The sequence below is a fragment of the Mus pahari genome, chromosome 3 (assembly GCF_900095145.1).
Source record: "Mus pahari chromosome 3, PAHARI_EIJ_v1.1, whole genome shotgun sequence".
NCBI classification, from domain to species: Eukaryota; Metazoa; Chordata; class Mammalia; order Rodentia; family Muridae; genus Mus; species Mus pahari.
This window is the reverse complement of record NC_034592.1, coordinates 51,546,618-51,565,312: the sequence shown is the minus strand read 5'-3', so window position 1 is coordinate 51,565,312 and position 18,695 is coordinate 51,546,618. Positions and strand designations below refer to the sequence as shown.

Here is an 18,695-nt window from a genome sequence, read left to right as displayed (position 1 = left end):
ACAAGTGAAAACAGAACAAGCCAGAGGATGAGATGGAGCCAAAAGATTAGAATATATTGGCAAAGTTAGTATGAGGCCAAGCAGAGCAATTCAAGGGAAGCCAAGAGAACCCAGATTGAGTCAGTCAGCTTGGAGAATAGTTTGAGCCAGAACAGCTGAATTGAACCAGCCAGCCAGAGCTCAGAAAGAACTAGGAAGGGGTAATTATATTCAGCAGCAACTCTCAGAGGCTGAAAACATTCTAGGCCTAGGTAAGATTGTACAAGGCTTCCAGGTCTAGGCCTAGGTTAGCACACTGAGGCTGTAAGCCTTGGAGACAACAATTATATCTGGCAAATAAAATATACTTTTATAGTCGCTCTGGTCTTGTTTGTGTACACTACACACTCCATTGTTCATCAGGAAAATTTAAGTCAATAAGGCTGTGGGAAGTCTAGAGTCCTGTTGCTATTCCCTAGGACTTCAGAGAAGATGCAGGACTCAGTTATCCGTGGTTAGTGATGAGAACTTCCGTTCTTGGGTTTCTCATAGTGTTGACTCCTCAGTCAACACTGAAGCTTGTTTTCTGCCACCATTGCTTTGTGCTGTCATCTTTTTCTGCAAGGGGCAGCAAAAGGGTAACACACATCTGGTGTCGTTGGTGGAGGGGAAGAACATGGCCACTTAAAGCATGTCTCAAAAGGAGGATGTTCAAGTAGGTCACCTCCTCACTCTTTAATAAAAAGAAGCTCCTCTGAAACAGTGCCGTAAAGTGTGTGGCTTCCGTCTGATTTCCTAATTGGTTTAATTCAAAAAAGGCAACTGCTGTGTGCACACTTAACCATGTTATGTTCAGGAAATAAAGAGGCCCGAAGGCTGTGTTCTGCAAGTATGTGCTGGCATATGATCTGAGAAGAGAGCCCTGCCTTTCTTCACAGGCTTCTGAAAACAAACGGAGTCTCAATAAGAACTAGCATAAGATAGATATATGGTTTATTTCTTGGTTTGAAAATAAAGTTAATGTCCGTTCCTGAAATTGCTCCCCTTTTCAATTTTGAACCGGTGAGATATGCTTTTACATTTGGGTGTACCAAATGTTGTGGAAGACAGTATATCTTTGGAATTCCTTGGTGTGGTCCTGGGTTTGTGATCAGGACCTGCATGCCTCTTGCTCAGGAAACCCAGCTCCCCACATACCCTGCTTCTCCTCTTCCTTGTGGGGCTGTCCTCAAGCTAAAGATAGCATTTCAAAGAGAGATTTGTTTATTTTAATAGACATTTGTTAAAAATAATACAGTCACCAGAAACAAAGACCAGAAGCCATTTATAAAAAGGCTAACACATAAGAATTTAGGGAGTTGATTCTATTACTAAAAGAAAGAAAGAGAGGAAAAAAAAAAAACAATGGACAAAGTAGTTTTTCAAAAGTTGGCACAACTTTAAGGCAAGTATACCAAAAACAAATAAGAGCTCTTCCAGTGACAAGTTTACCTTCAAATAGAATATACACTAGTTTTAATAGCAGTGAATAAACCTGGGGCTAGTAAAGGCAGTATGTTATTCTTAGACCTGGTAATCTATGTGTTTTTAATGATATGAAATATGTGTGTGTGTGTGCGTGCGTGTGTGTGCGTGCGTGTGTGTGTGTGTGTGTGTGTGTGTATATATATATATATATATATATATATATACACACACACAGAGAGAGAGAGAGAGAGAGAGAGAGAGAGGCTACCACTTTTATACAAAGGAATATCTCATTTGTTAGATACATCGCAAATAAAATCTATTTCCTCTTGCTCTCCAGGAGACTTGTTTGAAAATTACTGCAGAAGTGATGATCTGGTGACCTTCGGGAGGTTCTGTTACGGTATCACTGTCATTTTGACTTACCCGATTGAATGCTTTGTGACCAGAGAGGTAAGCATAGGTTCTACGACATTTACATTTATTACTACCCAGATAATTCAGTATACAAATTCGCAAGCATAGGCTGGCAGCGGATAGATTCATTCAGCCTTCTCTTTAGGCTATTAAGCATCAGAGTCTACAGATGAATATCATTAGGTTCCAAAGAAACCTGGGACAAATGGCCAACTGAGGTGCCTATTAACATATCAAAGCAGACACGGGCTGCCAGACTATCTCAGTATTTTTTCACACAATCCGCGGCTCCTTTGTGCAATTCTCCCCTCCACACTTCTCACCCTAACTCCCTACCCTAAACCTTTCTAGACCCTGAGCTTCGCCACCCCACCACTTCACCCCCATCTCTATCCCTCATGATTCTTATACAATCCAGCCATTTCAGTCACATACTTGATCTCCTGTCCTTGGCTTCTCTCTTGGTCTGCCCTCTCTCCTCTTCTCTCTCTCTCCTCTTCCTTTCTTGCTTTCTCACTTCTGTCTCTCCACTCATGGCCCTGTCCAGTCTACTAGTCATGTTTAATGTGCTTCTTTTTCTCCCTGCTCTGGATTCTTGAAGATGCTTCTGGTTGTTGTTGTTGTTTTTTTTTTTTTTTCTCCCTCATATCAACAGTAAAAATGTTCTCCTCAACCATACCCAGGAGTGGTCATGACCTCATTATCATTCAAATATATATTAAAATATTTGCAGAATAAAATGTTTCACATGTTGTAACTATAAATTATGCTCCAGGGTAGAATCTATGTTATCATAAACACACATATTCCACTTCTTTCCCAAGTGAGTAGAAGCCTTTAGGACAGTCAAATCAAAATAGCTGCTTTTATTTTTAAAGGAATGTCAAAAAATAACTTAAGGATGAAAGTTTAAAGACATTGTTCCCAAAATTATATTTTGCCAAGATGTTGCATAAGTCATTGTTTATTTACCATAGGCCAGAAAAATGGGTTTTATTTTATATTTAATATATAATAATATGTATTTATATAATATAGTATCATATATTATATATATATATATTACTATAGAAATAATATATTTATATACTTAAAATATTATAGTCCATGAGGAATCAATCTTCAACTTAAAACTATAAGTCTACAGATATATTTTGACATCTATAGTAATATAAATGTTTTATATGAATTTTACATAGTTACAAATACAGGTAGTTGTGTAAATGGAAGAGAATCTATTCTTGTGTAAGACTAGGTGATATGGCTTGTCAGGAATCTCTTACGCTGTTGGCTAGATATCCAGTGTGCTGAGTAGCAGCACCCACCATCTTGGCTCACAGAGCTTCTTTCAGAGTCACTGTGAAAATGGCTTAGTCAGGATCTATTCCTACAGGCTGTTTACACGGCTCACTGGGTGAATGGGTGTAATGTATGAAGCAAACCACCAACAGAGCCTTAAATTCCCTATCTAATCCGCAAGGCTGCTGATTTCTCACTGCAGGCCAGGTCTGCCAATGAGAGGCAGTGCTGGGACATGGCAGGGGATGTTCAGTACTGTGCATTCTTTCCAGTCACACCCAGGTTCCCAGATGGCATAACCCAAGGCTGGTGCTCCTCCTTCACAGAAGGGAGGAGTGAACCAAGGCTTACTTTCTGCGGGATGTTAAGCTTCATGCTCCTTCCAAAGCTTTGCTGGCCATTGTCAGCATCTGCCCAGTACTTCAGATTCAGATCAGACCTGAAGATCGGATTAACAGGAGCAGATGGCACAGGTCTAGATGGTGCCTTAGTTAGGGCTCTACTGTTGCGAACAGACACCATGACCAAGACAACTCTTACAAGGACAACATTTAATTAGGGATGGCTTACAGGTTCAGAGGTTCGATCCATTAGCACCAAGGCAGGAACATGTCAGCATCCAGGCAGGCATGGGGCAGGAGGAGTTGAGAGTTCTATCTCTTCATCTGAAGGCTGCTAGCAGAATACTGGCTTCCAGGCAGCTAGGATGAGGCTCTTAAAGCTCGCACCCACAATGACACACCTACTCCAACAAGGCCACACCTTCTAATTGTGCCACTCCCTGGGTCGAGCATATACAAACCATCACAGATGGCTTCTGGACAAGGGTATGTGGATGGTTTGAGTCACTTCATCTTTCCGTCTTTCCTACGGGGGAAGGCGTTTCTATTCTAGCTGCCATGACAGGAAAGCAGAATAAAATAATCAATTATATTTGTAGTTTGTTTTAGTGGTAACTCTACCAGCTCAAGAAGGATAAGGCAACAATCCAAGAGATGTCTTACCCTTAAAAAAAATATAACACTGGTGTGCCATGCTCTGGGTCTACAGCATAAGACATCAACTGACAGGGAACATAGTAAAGAATACTTAGTATTGCGGTGTATGTGACTATGTAAATACTTTGAAAAGATAGAAATGTTCCTAGTGACCTAAGGTTTGACGAATTGCCTCACTGGTAGTGTTCGACACAGTCATAGTGTGATTCCAGTAAGCCTCAAGAGCATCTCTCAGTCTGATCTGCTTCTTTGCCAGGTAATTGCCAATGTGTTTTTTGGTGGGGCTCTTTCGTCAGTGTTCCATACCATCTTAACAGGGGCCGTCGTTGCTGCAGCCACACTGGTATCATTGCTGATTGATTGCCTTGGAATAGTTTTAGAACTCAATGTAAGTACATTGAATGTTTTGCCCTCTCCTTTCTGAAAATACAAAATATGCTTTCCTTTTTTTAAAGTATTGCTTTCTGACGTATAATGAAAATCTGTTCACAGCACAATAATACATATTGCTAATGATGATACTCTGCTGTTTATGGACACATAGAGTTTGTGCCAGAGCTTCCATGATTACAAGTCTTGTCCCTGTACTATAGAGGTATTTCTCAAGTTGACTTAATTCTTCACTGGATGTGGAATTTAAATATCTAGTGGACTTGTTGGAGTTATAGAAGGAAGAAAATTTTATCCCAAGCACATAATTGCTTTAGATGACCCAAATTTCTTTTTCTTTAAATATTTTTTTTTCTCTCCCCAGATTTTTGTGATCTCTAATACCACTCAGATGTAGGTCTCTATTGTGCCCTGTCTGAATTGATCCATTTCTTTCAAAGCAATTGGAAATGCTATTGTCCTATAACCTAGCCCTTGCCTTTATGGAAACTTATTTCCAATGTACTTCTCCAAAGGCTCCCTTAGCTGCTAGATTTATTTTTAGCCTGTAACTATGCTGTATCGATCTTTGCTCTTGTCCTTTGCCTTATCTGTTTTTCCATTTGTTCCTTCTCCTGCTCTCCTGCAATGATTATTTTTCTCTGTCTGTCTAAGTCCTACAAAGACTATTGCCAAGTGCAACTTCTAACTCATTTATTCACTGACCATATAGTAATTGAGCAATGCTCTGTATTACACAGCAGAAATACAGTGACAGAAGGAAATAATAAAAATCGAACCTTTCTCACCAACATGAAGGTGGAACTGCTTTGTAGATGATGAAGAACACACACAATTAACACAATTTGGTGACAGATTCCATTGGGAACATAGAGGGACAGAGAAGCACATCATGAATGATTCCATTCTATTTAGTCCCGCTAGGATAATGGTGTCCTTTGATGAGATAGTAATGAATGAACGCTACCACTGCAAGGTCATTATTCTTCCCGTACACTAGCCTTACAGGATTTCTAATCAGAAGGAATACAGTTGGCATTTGCCTTAGGAATGACAGAGTTATACAGGAGAGACTCCAGCTCATCATACACCCTCGGCTATGAGAATTGTGGGATATCTGAAGGTTTATCTTTCATATTTACATCCCTATGCTATTCCAATGCCAATGTGACTACAAATTCCAGACGAAAAGAGGAACATAATCTGTTGAGGAGCAAATAACTTGGACTTTTCTTATATCAGATAAAATGGAAAAGGAGACTCTCCATCCTCCCTGAGCCCCAGACACTAGGGACCCTAGGGGATCTTCCATTACACCAACAGCAGGAAAAAGCCTTCCTTTGGTATGTTGCTGCAACTCTGTATTCCCAGCTAGTTAGCTTCTCAGAAGACTAAGCAAGAGGACCACTTGAACCCAGTCTGAGCAGTGTGGTAAGACCTCATCTCTAAAACATATTGCAGAAGTAAAATCATATAGGAATCTTAATTCCTGTGAATGGTTTCCATATAACCTTATGAAATAACTTTTACATAAGATCTTCGAACATATAATACTTGTACTGTCCATGAATTATCTTTACTTACCAAACTGTAAGCTCTTTGAAGACAAGTATATTTAATGACATTTGTCATAGTCTGCCACACTGGGTACTGTGCTGAGAATATTGGGCTCAAATTATTACATAAGTGATTATGTCTTATGACCACAGTTTAGGACCCAGTTATATAAATATTCATAGATAGAAGAGTTTCCACTAGAATAGAAGCAGGAAATTAAGGAAAATATGCATATCTACCATACACCACACACACACACACACACACACACACACACACACAGATATATGTCACAGAGTTGTAGGTAGCATTAACATTTCAACTATAGTGTAGAGATGTCCAAAATAATGAATTCTTAGAGAGTTACTTTTCTGCTGCTATGATAAAATACTCTGACAAAGCAAGTTTGTCATCTTGGCTCACAGTTCATCATGACTGGAAGCCACCGCAGCAGGGTGCCAGGATGAGGCCAGCTGTAGGCTACCATGTGTGTGGTTAGAATTGAACTTGGGCCCTCTGCAAGAGTAGCAAGTGCTCTTAACATCCTACCATCTCCCTGACCCCAGTAGGTCGTCATGCTATCTCAAGCAGCTATTTTCAGGTTCAGTTGAGAGTCCCTGTCTCAGAGGAATAAGGTAGAGATGGCTATAACAGGAAACCCAAAGTCTTCTGACCTCCATGTGTGTGAACATGTCGGCATGCGTATGAATACATAACATTCATTGCCCACGCAAAATCTGGGGCTATAGCTCAGGGATTCAGTGCTTCTTTAACTTATTCAAGGGTCTGGGTCCTATACACAGCACAGAAAAAAAAATGGGTAGGGGAAGTAAGAGAGGGAGAGATTAAATTTATCTTTAATAAGCTTAAGAATAATCCATGCTACACATGAAATGATTTTAAATGGACTAAAATAAATACCAGGCTGTAAGTAAATTGGAAGTAAAGATTTTTGTGTTCATTTTTTTTTGTTCATAGTTTTCATATGAATTAATAGAATTTCTGTGAATGGATATGAATGACCAGAGCCCTGTCAGGTCAGTAACCGTAGTGTTTTAGAAACACTTCTCTGTTGTGGCTTTTTTGATATCACAATCACCCACAGAGATGCAGTAAGTGTTGGGATCAGAACGTGCATAATTAGAAAAATACTGTTGTTGGGAAAACTGAATAAATATAAGCTAACTTATTTTTATTTCCTGGCAAATTCCAAAGCCCATTTGGAACATCACCTTTGTTTCACTGTTTTCGTAGCAGAGAACAGCAATGAAATATTCTCAAGGCGGAGACAGTCTGAGTTTTAAAGAATCCATTTTAGAGGGAAAGAAAAAGTCCTTGCTTGACCTGTTCTGTTGCAAGGCTCCTTTCAGCATCTTGGCTAGATGGTGCTGTTAGGGAAAAGAATGTATTTGCAGTAATTGGGCCCTATGGGTTTCTACTTGCAGTACAAAGAAGGGGTGGGGGCGGGGGGAAGACTGAAAAAAAAAAAAAAGAAAGAAAGAAACAGCTGGTGCTATGGACACAGGAACCAGCCCCCAAAGCACTGTGCACTGCTTGCGTGGCAGGAGAAAGCAGCCAGTGAGAACCCAGACAGAAAGACATAGTCATCGGGTGAGAAAACCAGAGTCCAAGTTGGCATACTTTCTGGGATGAAGCCTTTTTTCTTTTTCCTAAGATAAGATATAAATGTCACGAGTATCAGTTGATTAGAAAGAAGAAATTTAAAAGAAACTTTTGTCCTTTTTTTTTTTTCATTTCTGCTTTTAAATATTTGCAGCAATGGAGAAGGAGGGAAAGAGGAAAGGATAAGAGAAGCTCTAGGACCCAGGGAGATCCAAAAGTGCTCCTCTGAAGAGCCAAAGGAACCCGGAACAAGGCAAATATGGACTCTGCAGGAGGGGACGGAGCCTGCAGGGTGTTGCGCTTCATCAGAAGTAGTTAGCCCCCAGGGTCATTAGGTATACCCTGTCGGAATGCGAGGAAGGCAAGGACCAATAGCAAGGAGAAAGGGGCTTCAGAGAAAGTCTTACCTTTAGATCACCAACTCTCATTTCATATACCTCCAGCCTGGTTTTTCTCTCTAAGGAGCAAGGATCCTGCCCGTCTGTCCTGCACCCCTTTCTGGCTACTAAAGAGGAGCAGCTGGCAGGCTGGACCCTACAGGGTCTTTGATGATCTCAGACGCTCAGAGAAACCACATACTTCACTGCCTTGAGGGGTAAAAGCAGGGAGAGAGGCAGGGACTATCAGAAGTGGGTCACACTTGTCACCCCTGTCACCTTTGTCACTCCCCAGGGCCTGGGTGCCCCTCCTCAGTGCAGTCACTGAGATAGGACTGATGCATAGGACTAGAGAGACCATGTCTGCAAATCCCGGCGCCTGGGGGCTATGCCAGTGGAAACTACCTGGACAGCAGCAGCCAGGGGCCTGGTGAGATCCCACCATCATCCCCATCAGTGGCTCTCATCATTTCCATCATGTGTCCCATAACTGAAATCCAAGTATTTGTTGACAGTTCACAGTCCAGTTACTTTCAGCCATTTGAGAATTTATTTTTTTATTTGCTATGTGCCTTTCATAAATCCTTATATCTATTCAAGTGCTAGATGGATAAGTAACCTCTCTCTCTCTATATATATATATATCTATATATATATATATATCTATATATATATATATATATATATATATATTACTGGGACCAGTACAAAATCCAACAGTCCTCTGGGGGGGGGGTGAGGATGCCTATAGGAAAGATAGAAAAAAATGATGCAAGAAACAGCTATGGGAGGACTGCAGGTCTATACAATGCTGGCCCCGAGTGTATTTCTCATAGCCTTCTTATACTACAGTACCATGGGAAGCAAAGCCACAAGCTAACAGAAACAATTTTGCTGAAATATACATAAAACATTTGATCTCACCCCAAACCTCCCCTATTCCTTCCACCAAAGTCAATAGAATCTTCAACCCCTCACCTTGAGACTCAGGTCCACCTCCTCTTATCATTGCATGCCTCAGCAGACCAGGAAATCTGCCAACAGACCTTGGCCTGCCTTGACTCTGCCTGGCAGTCAGTCTCTCTCTCTCTCTCCCTCCCTCCCTCCCTCCCTCCGTCCCTCCCTCCCTCTGCTTCAGAGAAGTGGCAAATGGCTCCAGACACTTTTTTCTATTAAAGACGTACTTATTTACTTTTAATAACATGTATGTATCTGATGGCGGATGGGAGTATATGCCTTAGCAGTTAAAGAAGCAGCAAATGGCTCCAGACACTCCAATACCCACAGATTTTAATCTCTGTCTCTATCTCTCTCCCTTCCTTCCTCACTCCGTCCCTCGGTCCCTTCGTATCTCTCTGTGTGCTCTCCCTCCCCCTTCTCTCTGTAATACGGTGTGTATATATGCATGTTTGCATACATGTGAGCACATGTGTGCATGCACATTCATGTGGAAATCCAAAGTTAATGTAGGCAACCATCCCCAACTGCTCAGCTACCTTGAGGTCAGGTCTCTCAATCAAACACAGAGCTTGCCACTATAACAACACTCTAACTGGCTCTCTAGAGTCTGTCTACATCAGGTTAGGATTAGTTCCTAGTGGATCACCATACCCGCTTGGTACTTATATGGGTTTTGGGGATCAGAACTCTGACCCTCACACTTGTATGGCAAGATGTTCAGTGACTGAGTCATCTCATCAGCCCTATATATTTTAATTTAGGATTTAAAGGATTTTAAATTAGGATTAAGATTGGTACCTCTTAGTACTTTCCTATTTGTGTATCTTTTACTATGGAAATATTTCCTAGGTGGTGTGATCTATACCAATTTTCCTCAAATTTTTAGATACTACCTTGGACAATCTGATTCCACAAAGCCATCTCTCTGTCACTATTCTTTTGTAAAATCTAAAAATAAGATAGTATATAATTGAAAGCTTCTAGTAGGGAGGTAGAATTTAGTGTGAAACATATAATTTTATTGGACAGAACTGAGCAACTTGTTCTTTAAAAGATGTTTATGGTATAGTCTATAATTTTACATCACCTAGTCTCAAACTCTGTTTGCATTGGTTGGTCCTGGAGAATGCCTTTTAAAGTATTGTACATCTAATGAGACCCTATTTCAGAAGTAATAAGGAAATAAATAAATAAATAAATAAATAAATAAATAAATAATGGAAAATAACCTGAACAACCTCCAAGAAAACATAAAAATGGATGGCAGGTTTAACGTTCTCAGAAAACTGCAAGTTGAAACCACCACTGATAAACCGTTACACACTTAATAAAGATGCTACTATCAAGAAGCAAGAGGAAACAAATGTTGGCAAAGGTGCATCCTTGGAGGGGATGGAGATTGTCATCCATTATGGGGGAAGTTCCAGAGGTTCTTGAAGCAGTTCAAGAACTGACAACCATGCTGCCAGCCATCTCTAGTCCAGGTTTACTGACTCGCCGAGCATCTCGCATGCCTGTCTGCGTGGCATGTTCTCTGCAGCATTGTCTGCATGTGTTAAGGTACGGAGACAACCTACTCGTCTATCCACAGTGAATGGGTGAGGAAAACAGAGCTTGTAAACACGATGGAATATGATTCAGCTTTACAAAGAAGGAAGGAAACCCTGCTTTTGCCGCTACATGCACGAACATCATGCTAATTGAAACAAGCTAGACACGGAATGAAAAAGAAGAAACCTGAATGACCTTGCTGATTACGTGAAATCTATTGTGTAAAGGGAAATGCAAATAAAGTCTAGAAATGTGGTTCCTGGGGTTGGGGGTGGGGTGGAGAAAGGGGAGTGGTATAGAGCAGAAGATGCAGAGTAACAGACGGTCTTAACAAGTCTAGAGTCTGAACATACAATGACAAAGACTAACAGCACTGTGCTGTGTTTGAGAATTAGGTTAAATATTAGATATTCAGTTATTCTTTTCATATATATGCAAAAGTAATTGAGTTCTCCTCTAAAATTGTCCCATTAGAGTAACATGTTGTCCACAGGTGTTCCACAGCACCATGCTGTAAGCCTCTAATGAGATTTACTTACAGAGAAAGCTCTTATGAAGTATGAGAAATGTTTGTCAGAAATTTTTGGTGTTTTACATAACATTTAATACTTAGCATGATGGGGGGAGGTGCTGCCTAAAATACAGTGAATTTGAACATTTACAACATTTGTAAAGTTTCTAGTGAGAATGAGTTCTATTGAAAGGGAAAACCTCTTTCCCTTTGAAGTCAGTGTGTGTCTGTGTTTTTACAATAAACAGCTCTACTACCGTAATTTTCAATCTGAGTTTCGCCTTAGGTTGGATTTATTGGCACCTTAGTTGGGGAAGAGTCGAAAGTTACTGTCATTTAGTTCTCCTGTCTAGGGTAATTAATGCATTTAGCTTTACTTGAAAGGAGGCTTAGAAATGGTATTTCATGCTATAGCCTAAGGGTAAATTTTTCCTTCTGACACAAACAGGCAGTAGTTTTAAACAGAAGAGAAGGAGAAGAGAGAGATGCCCATTCAATTTCCCAGTGTCCTCTATACACAATAGCAAAGAAACCTCCCTATGTCCCTCTTTGTACATAAATGGCGTATAAACCACTCACATTTGAAAGGCACCATCTTGTCATCTGCCCTTAGGCTTGCAGCACGTTATATTGTTTGTTAGTTTGTTGTTTTTCATTTGCACCTATTATGTTGGAAAGCAAAAACTTAGATGGTCTTTCCTAAATATTTTGTTTCTTCTTCTTCTTTTTTTTTTTTTTTTTTTGTCTCAACTGAACCTACGAAACTTTTAATATGTGCACAAAAAGTATTTCTAAAACTGGATGATTAAAATTTTTATGTACTACGTGTATGTGTGTGTGTGTGTATGTGCGTGCATGTGTGTGTGCATGTGATAAAGGTGGGAGGTGGGAGAGCACTCGTGCCCTGCCCTATGTGTGGAACACAGGACTTTGGAGGCTCGGTTCTCACCTTCTGTCTTTGCGTTGGTTTCTGGGATGGACTTGCATTTTAGGGTGGCAAGAACCTTTACCTACTGAGCCATTTCCCCCTCCCCTCCAAAAATAAGTGTTTCTAGAATTTTTTTTAAAAAACTAAAGGTACATGTCTGTCATCCTAGTACTTGGGAGACTGAGGCAGGAGCATCACTGCCAATTTGACGCCAGCCTTGAATACATAGTGAAACCCTGGCTCGGAAAGACAGAACATAAAAACCACCCAAAGAAGGCGCCTGTCTAACATTCACTGTGTCTTGTCTTCAACTCACAGGGTGTGCTCTGTGCGGCTCCTTTGATTTTTATCATCCCCTCAGCTTGCTATCTGAAATTATCCGAAGAACCAAGGACACATTCCGATAAGATAATGGCCTGTGTCATGTTTCCCGTCGGGGCGGTGGTGATGGTGGTAGGCTTCGTCATGGCTGTCACAAACCCTCAGGACTGCACCCACGGGCAGGAAATGTTCTATTGCTTTCCTGACAACGTCTCCCTCCCAAACACCTCCTTGTCTCATCTTCAGCCGACAACGTAACTTCCGCTTCGGAACCTCAGCATCTTTCAGTGAGCTGGCTGCTTTAGACAACATGCACCTGTGGTTGTCTGTCACAAGATTAGCACTGATGAGCATCGAGACTGGCTTGTCCTTACTCTTTATGCCAAGATGGAAAAAAAAATTAAAAAGTTTGATATATATTTTATCTTAAACTAGGACAGATATTGTGACTGTACTAATCTAATTAAGAAGGACCAGTGAAGGCCTAACGAAGTACCTAAGGACCTAAGGACCTATGTACCTGCTTTTAGCCATACAATTATTATTATTATTATTATCTTGTGTCTCAGCCAGTGTATTGTGCTCACAAATAAGTAGGTAACTAGAGGTTAGAACTGAGGGTGAGCTTCTTCAGGAAAAACAAAAGGTTTAATGGGTATATAGAATTGAAGGGGGAGGGAAATGGGACTCTTAGATAGAATAGCTACCCCAGCAGCAAAGGGAAGGTCTCTACTATAAGTTAGAGAATATCCCTTGATTAGGGGGAAGTGGGTCCCTGGAGGAATAAGCAACACCATCCCCAATTATGAAGCACAAATAATAAGCTGGTTGAGCACAGAAAGCTCTGTAGGGGATATCAAAACTATCTCTAGGCTTTGCAGTTGTGGATATTTGATGAATGAGCGATTTGAAAACAGAAATATACACTCTTGCCCTAAGGCATTAGCCTGACACCAGTTATGTTTCTGATCCAGACTTGCTGAGACTTTAGCATGCCAGGTTTTAGATTTGGGCGGATAAACCAAGCAGCAAACCAGGCCAAGGTGTTCCAGATGGGAGAGGTTTATTATGCGGGAATCGGGGAGGGGGAGCGGCGAAGCGGGTAGAAGGGTAGGAGAGAGAGAGAGAGAGAGAGAGAGAGAGAGAGAGAGAGAGAGAGAGAGAGAGAGAGAGAGAGAGAGAAGTTGGCTTCCTATTTTATACAGAAAATGACATCACACCAGTGAGGGCAGGAACTGAACCAAGTGGATTGTGGGATTGAAGGTCGTTGTCCTGGCAATGCAGGTCAAGGGTCACATGGTTAGGCGGGGCTTGGAGTATCCTGGTGCTAATACCAGGAGCTGAACCTAGAGACTAAAAGCTTACCCTGAATCTGGGATTTCCAACTGAACAGACATTCTCAGTGTCCTGGGCCTTCTGGGAACAGCAGGGAGTTCTTGTGGACTAGAGTTGTTTGTTTGTTTGCTTGCTTGCTTGCTTGCTTGCTTGCTTTGTTTAGAAAATATTTGGTTGGTTTTGTTTTTTGTTTTGGGGGGTTTTTTTGTTTTGTTTTTTGTTTTGTTTTGTGTTTTGAGACAGGTTCTCACTATACAATAACCCTGGCTGGCCTAGAACTGACTATGTAGATGAAGCTAGCTTTGAACTCATGGAGATCTGCCTGTCTCTTCCCCCTGAGTGCTGGGATTAAAGGCATGAGAACACCATGGGCAATGACTTAGGTAGCAGGTGCTAACATGGAGGTTGTCATATAGGGTATTTACTGGGAATCCTAAGAAGCAGCAGAGAAGGAAGGTATCAGAACTGAAGATGAAGCCGGCCGTGGTGGCACACGCCTTTAATCCCAGCACTCGGGAGGAGGCAGAGGCAGGCAGATTTCTGAGTTCGAGGCCAGCCTGGTCTACAAAGTGAGTTCCAGGACCAGGGCTACACAGAGAAACCCTGTCTTGAAAAAACCAAAAAAAAAAAAAAAGAACTGAAGATGAGAAGTGGAACTCTAATACTGATGGGGCTCCTGCCACAGGGCTGGCCCTGTTCTGAGCACCTAGCAAAAGTTCCTGCTACTGTCTCCCTCCATGAATGCCTGAATACGGCTGCTGGGGAATAGGGCCCTGGGTTAGACTGCCATTTGCAGCTGAGCGAACTGTAAAGAGGTAAGAGCCAGAGGCTAGGCAACTACATCATTCACTGTTAGAGACACCTGGGAGAAACAGCTGTGCCTCCTACAGGCAACCTCTGTTCTGAGTAAGAATTCCATGTCTTCAAATCTTTTTAAAGTCTGTAATAGGTAGAAGAAAATCAGGATCAGCTCAATGGTTTCCTTACATCATGTACCACCAAGATGGTATTTTTTTACCTTTTCATCTGTCTTTCAGTCAATTTGGGCCATCCTGATGCTAATTATGAGATAATATTAAAAACAGAGTTAATATAGACGTATTTTTAAAATATACAGGCCATATATCCCCCACGATCTATATAAAACTGTTTCACATTCGTTTCAATCAAGTGATGAGTGTTAAGTCATCAAACAGCACAGTAGGTCTAACAATGGTTCTCAACTTTCCTAGTGCTGACTCTTTTTCTTTCTTTCTTTCTTTTCTTTTCTTTTGGTTTTTTCGAGACAGGGTTTCTCTGTGTAGCCCTTGGCTGTCCTGGAACTCACTTTGTAGACCAGGCTGGCCTCGAACTCAGAAATCTGCCTGCCTCTGCCTCCCAAGTGCTGGGATTAAAGGCATGCGCCACCACTGCCCGGCTGTGCTGTGACTCTATAACACAGTTCCTCATGTAAAGGTAACCCTCAACCATAAAATGATCTTCATTGCTACTTTATAACTGTAATTTTGCTATTGTTACTAATTGTAGTGTAAATATCCGATATGCAGAATATCAGATATACAACATTTGTGAAAGGGTCGTTCATCCCACGCAGGGGTGGAGACCTACAGGGTCAGAACCTCTGGCCTAAAAACAAGTAGATGGATGGCTCGTCATTAGGAGCACTCACTGCTATGTCAGAGAACCAGAGTCAATTCCCAATACCTACCTACATCAGGCTTCTAATACCTGTCTGTAACTACAGTTCCAGGAGAATTAAAACCTCGGACCTCCTTGAACATTTATGCTGATATGCACATACCAAAATGTACACACAATTAAACAGAATACAAATACATCCTAAGTAAAGAAAGATCCAAAGAAGCCCCAGGAACATACATTAACAGGTCCAGGGACTGGTGGTGGGTTTGGTTTCAGAAGATCATCATCTGTGCCACTGAGGTAATACAAGCTCTGTTGACTGTATGCTCTTCCAATATTTAATTTATAAATTTTTTATCATCCCACCAAGGGTCATATATCTAAACCATTATGCCCTTTAAAAATAAGTACATGCTTTTAGAATGGTGCAGACTGTAACAGATAGGAGAATACTTTCATCCCATGCTAATGAAATGTCAGAGATGTTTGCAGCAGGTTTTGTATAGATCGCTGAAGACTGAGACGTGCGGGCCCACCACGCACTTATTAGAAAGTGTCAGCAGAGACGGAGGAGAGACCTAAGCGTGAGCCAAGCACGTCGAGGACAATGCAATTTAATCCCTTGCAATCTATCATCTTGTACTTTGGGTATTGCTTCAGACATGTTAATCTTGAACCTGCAGCTAGATGAAAAATCCCCTGGTAGGACCCAAATGCGTGTTTAATATCCAATAGATATGTGTTTGTTTGTTATTAAACAAATGGAGAGCAAAACCACCTTTGACCCAGTTATCAGGAGCATTATTGCCAACATCTTTCACATTGTGGTAGGATGAAGTTTAGGGACCCAACGTTGTTTTGTAGAAATGCAGAATAACAGTGTGGCCAAATAAAGCTAATCGTCCATCGCTACGACTCCTGTCTTTGCTCAGTAGATCTCTGCCAAAGTTCATTCCTTCCATAATTCTCACAAAGCAACTCACAGGCTGTCACTTAACTCGTTAAGCTGTCATACCTTTAAACTTCAACAGTGTCTCCTAAAGGTTAGAGAGGCGTTGATGAGAATGGAGTTGGAACACTCTAAATCACATATTGAGCAGCACATTTCCATGAAATATGTATGTATGTGTATGTGTGTGTATAAATGTGTGTATATGTGTACACATATGTATATGGTGTATATGTATATGATGTATATGTGTATATGTATCAGACAGCATCTGTGTCATATAGGAACTGGATTCTTATCCAGTTTGCTTAGAATCTTTCATTTCAGTTCTGCCTGGAATTATACTCAGAACTCAGAGCAGGTAACCTTCCTCACTTCTAGATCATTTCCAGTGGCAGCAGCGCAGGTGACAGTGGCGCAGGTGACAAGTGGCACTCCTCACCTCTTTTCTTTCTTATGAGGAGTCTAAGTCTAGGTGAGCCAAGAAATTCCCAACTATTTCTCTGCTAAGGTCATGGATATATATTCACTTAAGCTCAAGTATCTTAGACAGGAGCCAGTCCCAGGTTTATGTGCTCAAGCCTGCTGAAGGAGTGACACATAGACCAGGTATGGCGGCATGTGCCTCTAATCCCAGCACTCAGAAGGCCATTTATACATATTTAAACATATATATAGGTATACACACACCTGTATGTATGTATGTATGTATGTATGTATGTATGTATGTATGTATGTATGTATATGTGTGTGCATATACACACACAAATTATATATATAATCCTAGCTACTCAGGAATTGAGACAAGAAGAACTCCAAACTCAAAACCAGCCTAGGCCAAAGAGTAAAACAGAGCCAACCTAGACAAGTTAGACCCTGTCTCAAAAGAAAAAGCAAAAAGAATTTAGCTCCACTATAGCTATAGCCAAGCATTATGAAACCCATGATAGGAGAAACAGAGTGTGGGGGTGTGAATATGCTTGGCCCATGGGAAGTGGCATTGTTAGGAGGTATAGCATAGTTGGAGGAAGTGCATCACTGCGGGTGGGCTTTGAGAGCTTCCTGAGGACACCAGCCTCTCTGCTGGCTGGAGTTGATCAAGATACAAAACAGTCAGCTCCTTCTACAGCACCATGTTTGCCTGGATGCTATCATGCTTCCTGCCGTGATGTTATTGGACTGAACCTCAGAACCTGTAAGCCAGCCCCAATTAAACACTGTGCCTTATACAAGTTGCCTTGGTCATGGTGCCTCTTTACAGCAACGAAATCCTAAAGAAGACACAAAGAATTCTTATGCTCTAGAGAGGGCATATAGAATTTAGCAGAATAACAGACCAAACATACAGAATGGAGCAGAGATACCATCAGTAGGAGTGCACACTGACCAGAATCGAGCTTGAGTTACCCATGTAAGCAATGGCCTTCAAACTTCGGCATCTGCCAGAATCATGTGGAAGACTTAAGTCAGCAGACATTGTGGCCTCTCCCCAAGGTTTACTTCTCTGTAGTGGGGTCTGAAAATTCACAATTTTGAAAAGTGGCCCTGTGATGCCTGGTACTTTTGGTAAAGGACCATATTTTTATTTCTATTTTTTAAATTTTTTTATTGGTTATTTTATTTATTTACATTTCAAATGTTGTCCCCCTTCTCAGTTTCTCCTCTGCAAGTCTCCTATCCCATTCCCCTCCTCCCTGATTCCCCACCACCACCCCTGCTTCATCACCCTGGCATTCCCCTATGCTGGGACATCAAGCCTCGAGCCTTCACAGGATCAAGGGCCTCCCCTCCCATTGGTGACCAACAAGGCCATCCTCTGTATGCAGCTGAAGCCTTGGGTCTCTCCTTGTGTAATCTTGGTTGGTTGTTTTGTCCCTGGGAGTTCTGTGGGGAGGGTGGTATCTGGTTGGTTACAAGCTTAGTGTTTGGGCAAAGAGAGAGAGAGAGAGAGAGAGAGAGAGAGAGAGAGAGAGAGAGAGAGAGAGAGAGATCTGTTTAGGAGTTAGGACAAAATGCCTACAAGGTATAAAGAGGGGCAAAGAACTAAGAACAAAGAGGCAAGAAGACCATAACCTAGTCAACACAGCTGTAGTGAGGCAACTGAAGGCCTGGGTCTGAACCTGCCAGCTTCAGGGAACTGTGACCTTCATAGCCTTGTGAGACAGATGAAAATACACCAGCTCCTCAAAAGTATAAAAAAGTTTTCAAAGGACTTAAATTTTCAATAGAATGGCCCGCCTCAAATATTTCCTGAACTATATAAGTTAAACATACTGGGAGTTGGGAAATAGTGTTCTTGATGAAATCATGCAGATAAAGAATCCAGACTGCTATAATTTATAACTATTATTCCACAAATGCTGGTTCATCTACAGTGAAGATTACCAATAGG

General features: G+C 41.3%; 1 protein-coding gene across 1 annotated transcript in view; it reads left to right on the top strand.

The window, feature by feature from the left end:
* The window catches only part of Slc38a11 (solute carrier family 38 member 11), a 44,604-nt gene extending 31,835 nt beyond the window's left edge, over positions 1-12,769 (top strand). Inside the window, exons 10-12 of the mRNA XM_021194835.1 lie at positions 1,787-1,899; positions 4,417-4,548; positions 12,376-12,769. Coding sequence (XP_021050494.1) covers positions 1,787-1,899; positions 4,417-4,548; positions 12,376-12,636 — 506 coding nt within the window. The 3' untranslated portion in view covers positions 12,637-12,769. The remainder of the gene's footprint in view (positions 1-1,786; positions 1,900-4,416; positions 4,549-12,375) is intronic.
* The last annotated feature ends 5,926 nt before the right edge of the window (positions 12,770-18,695 follow it).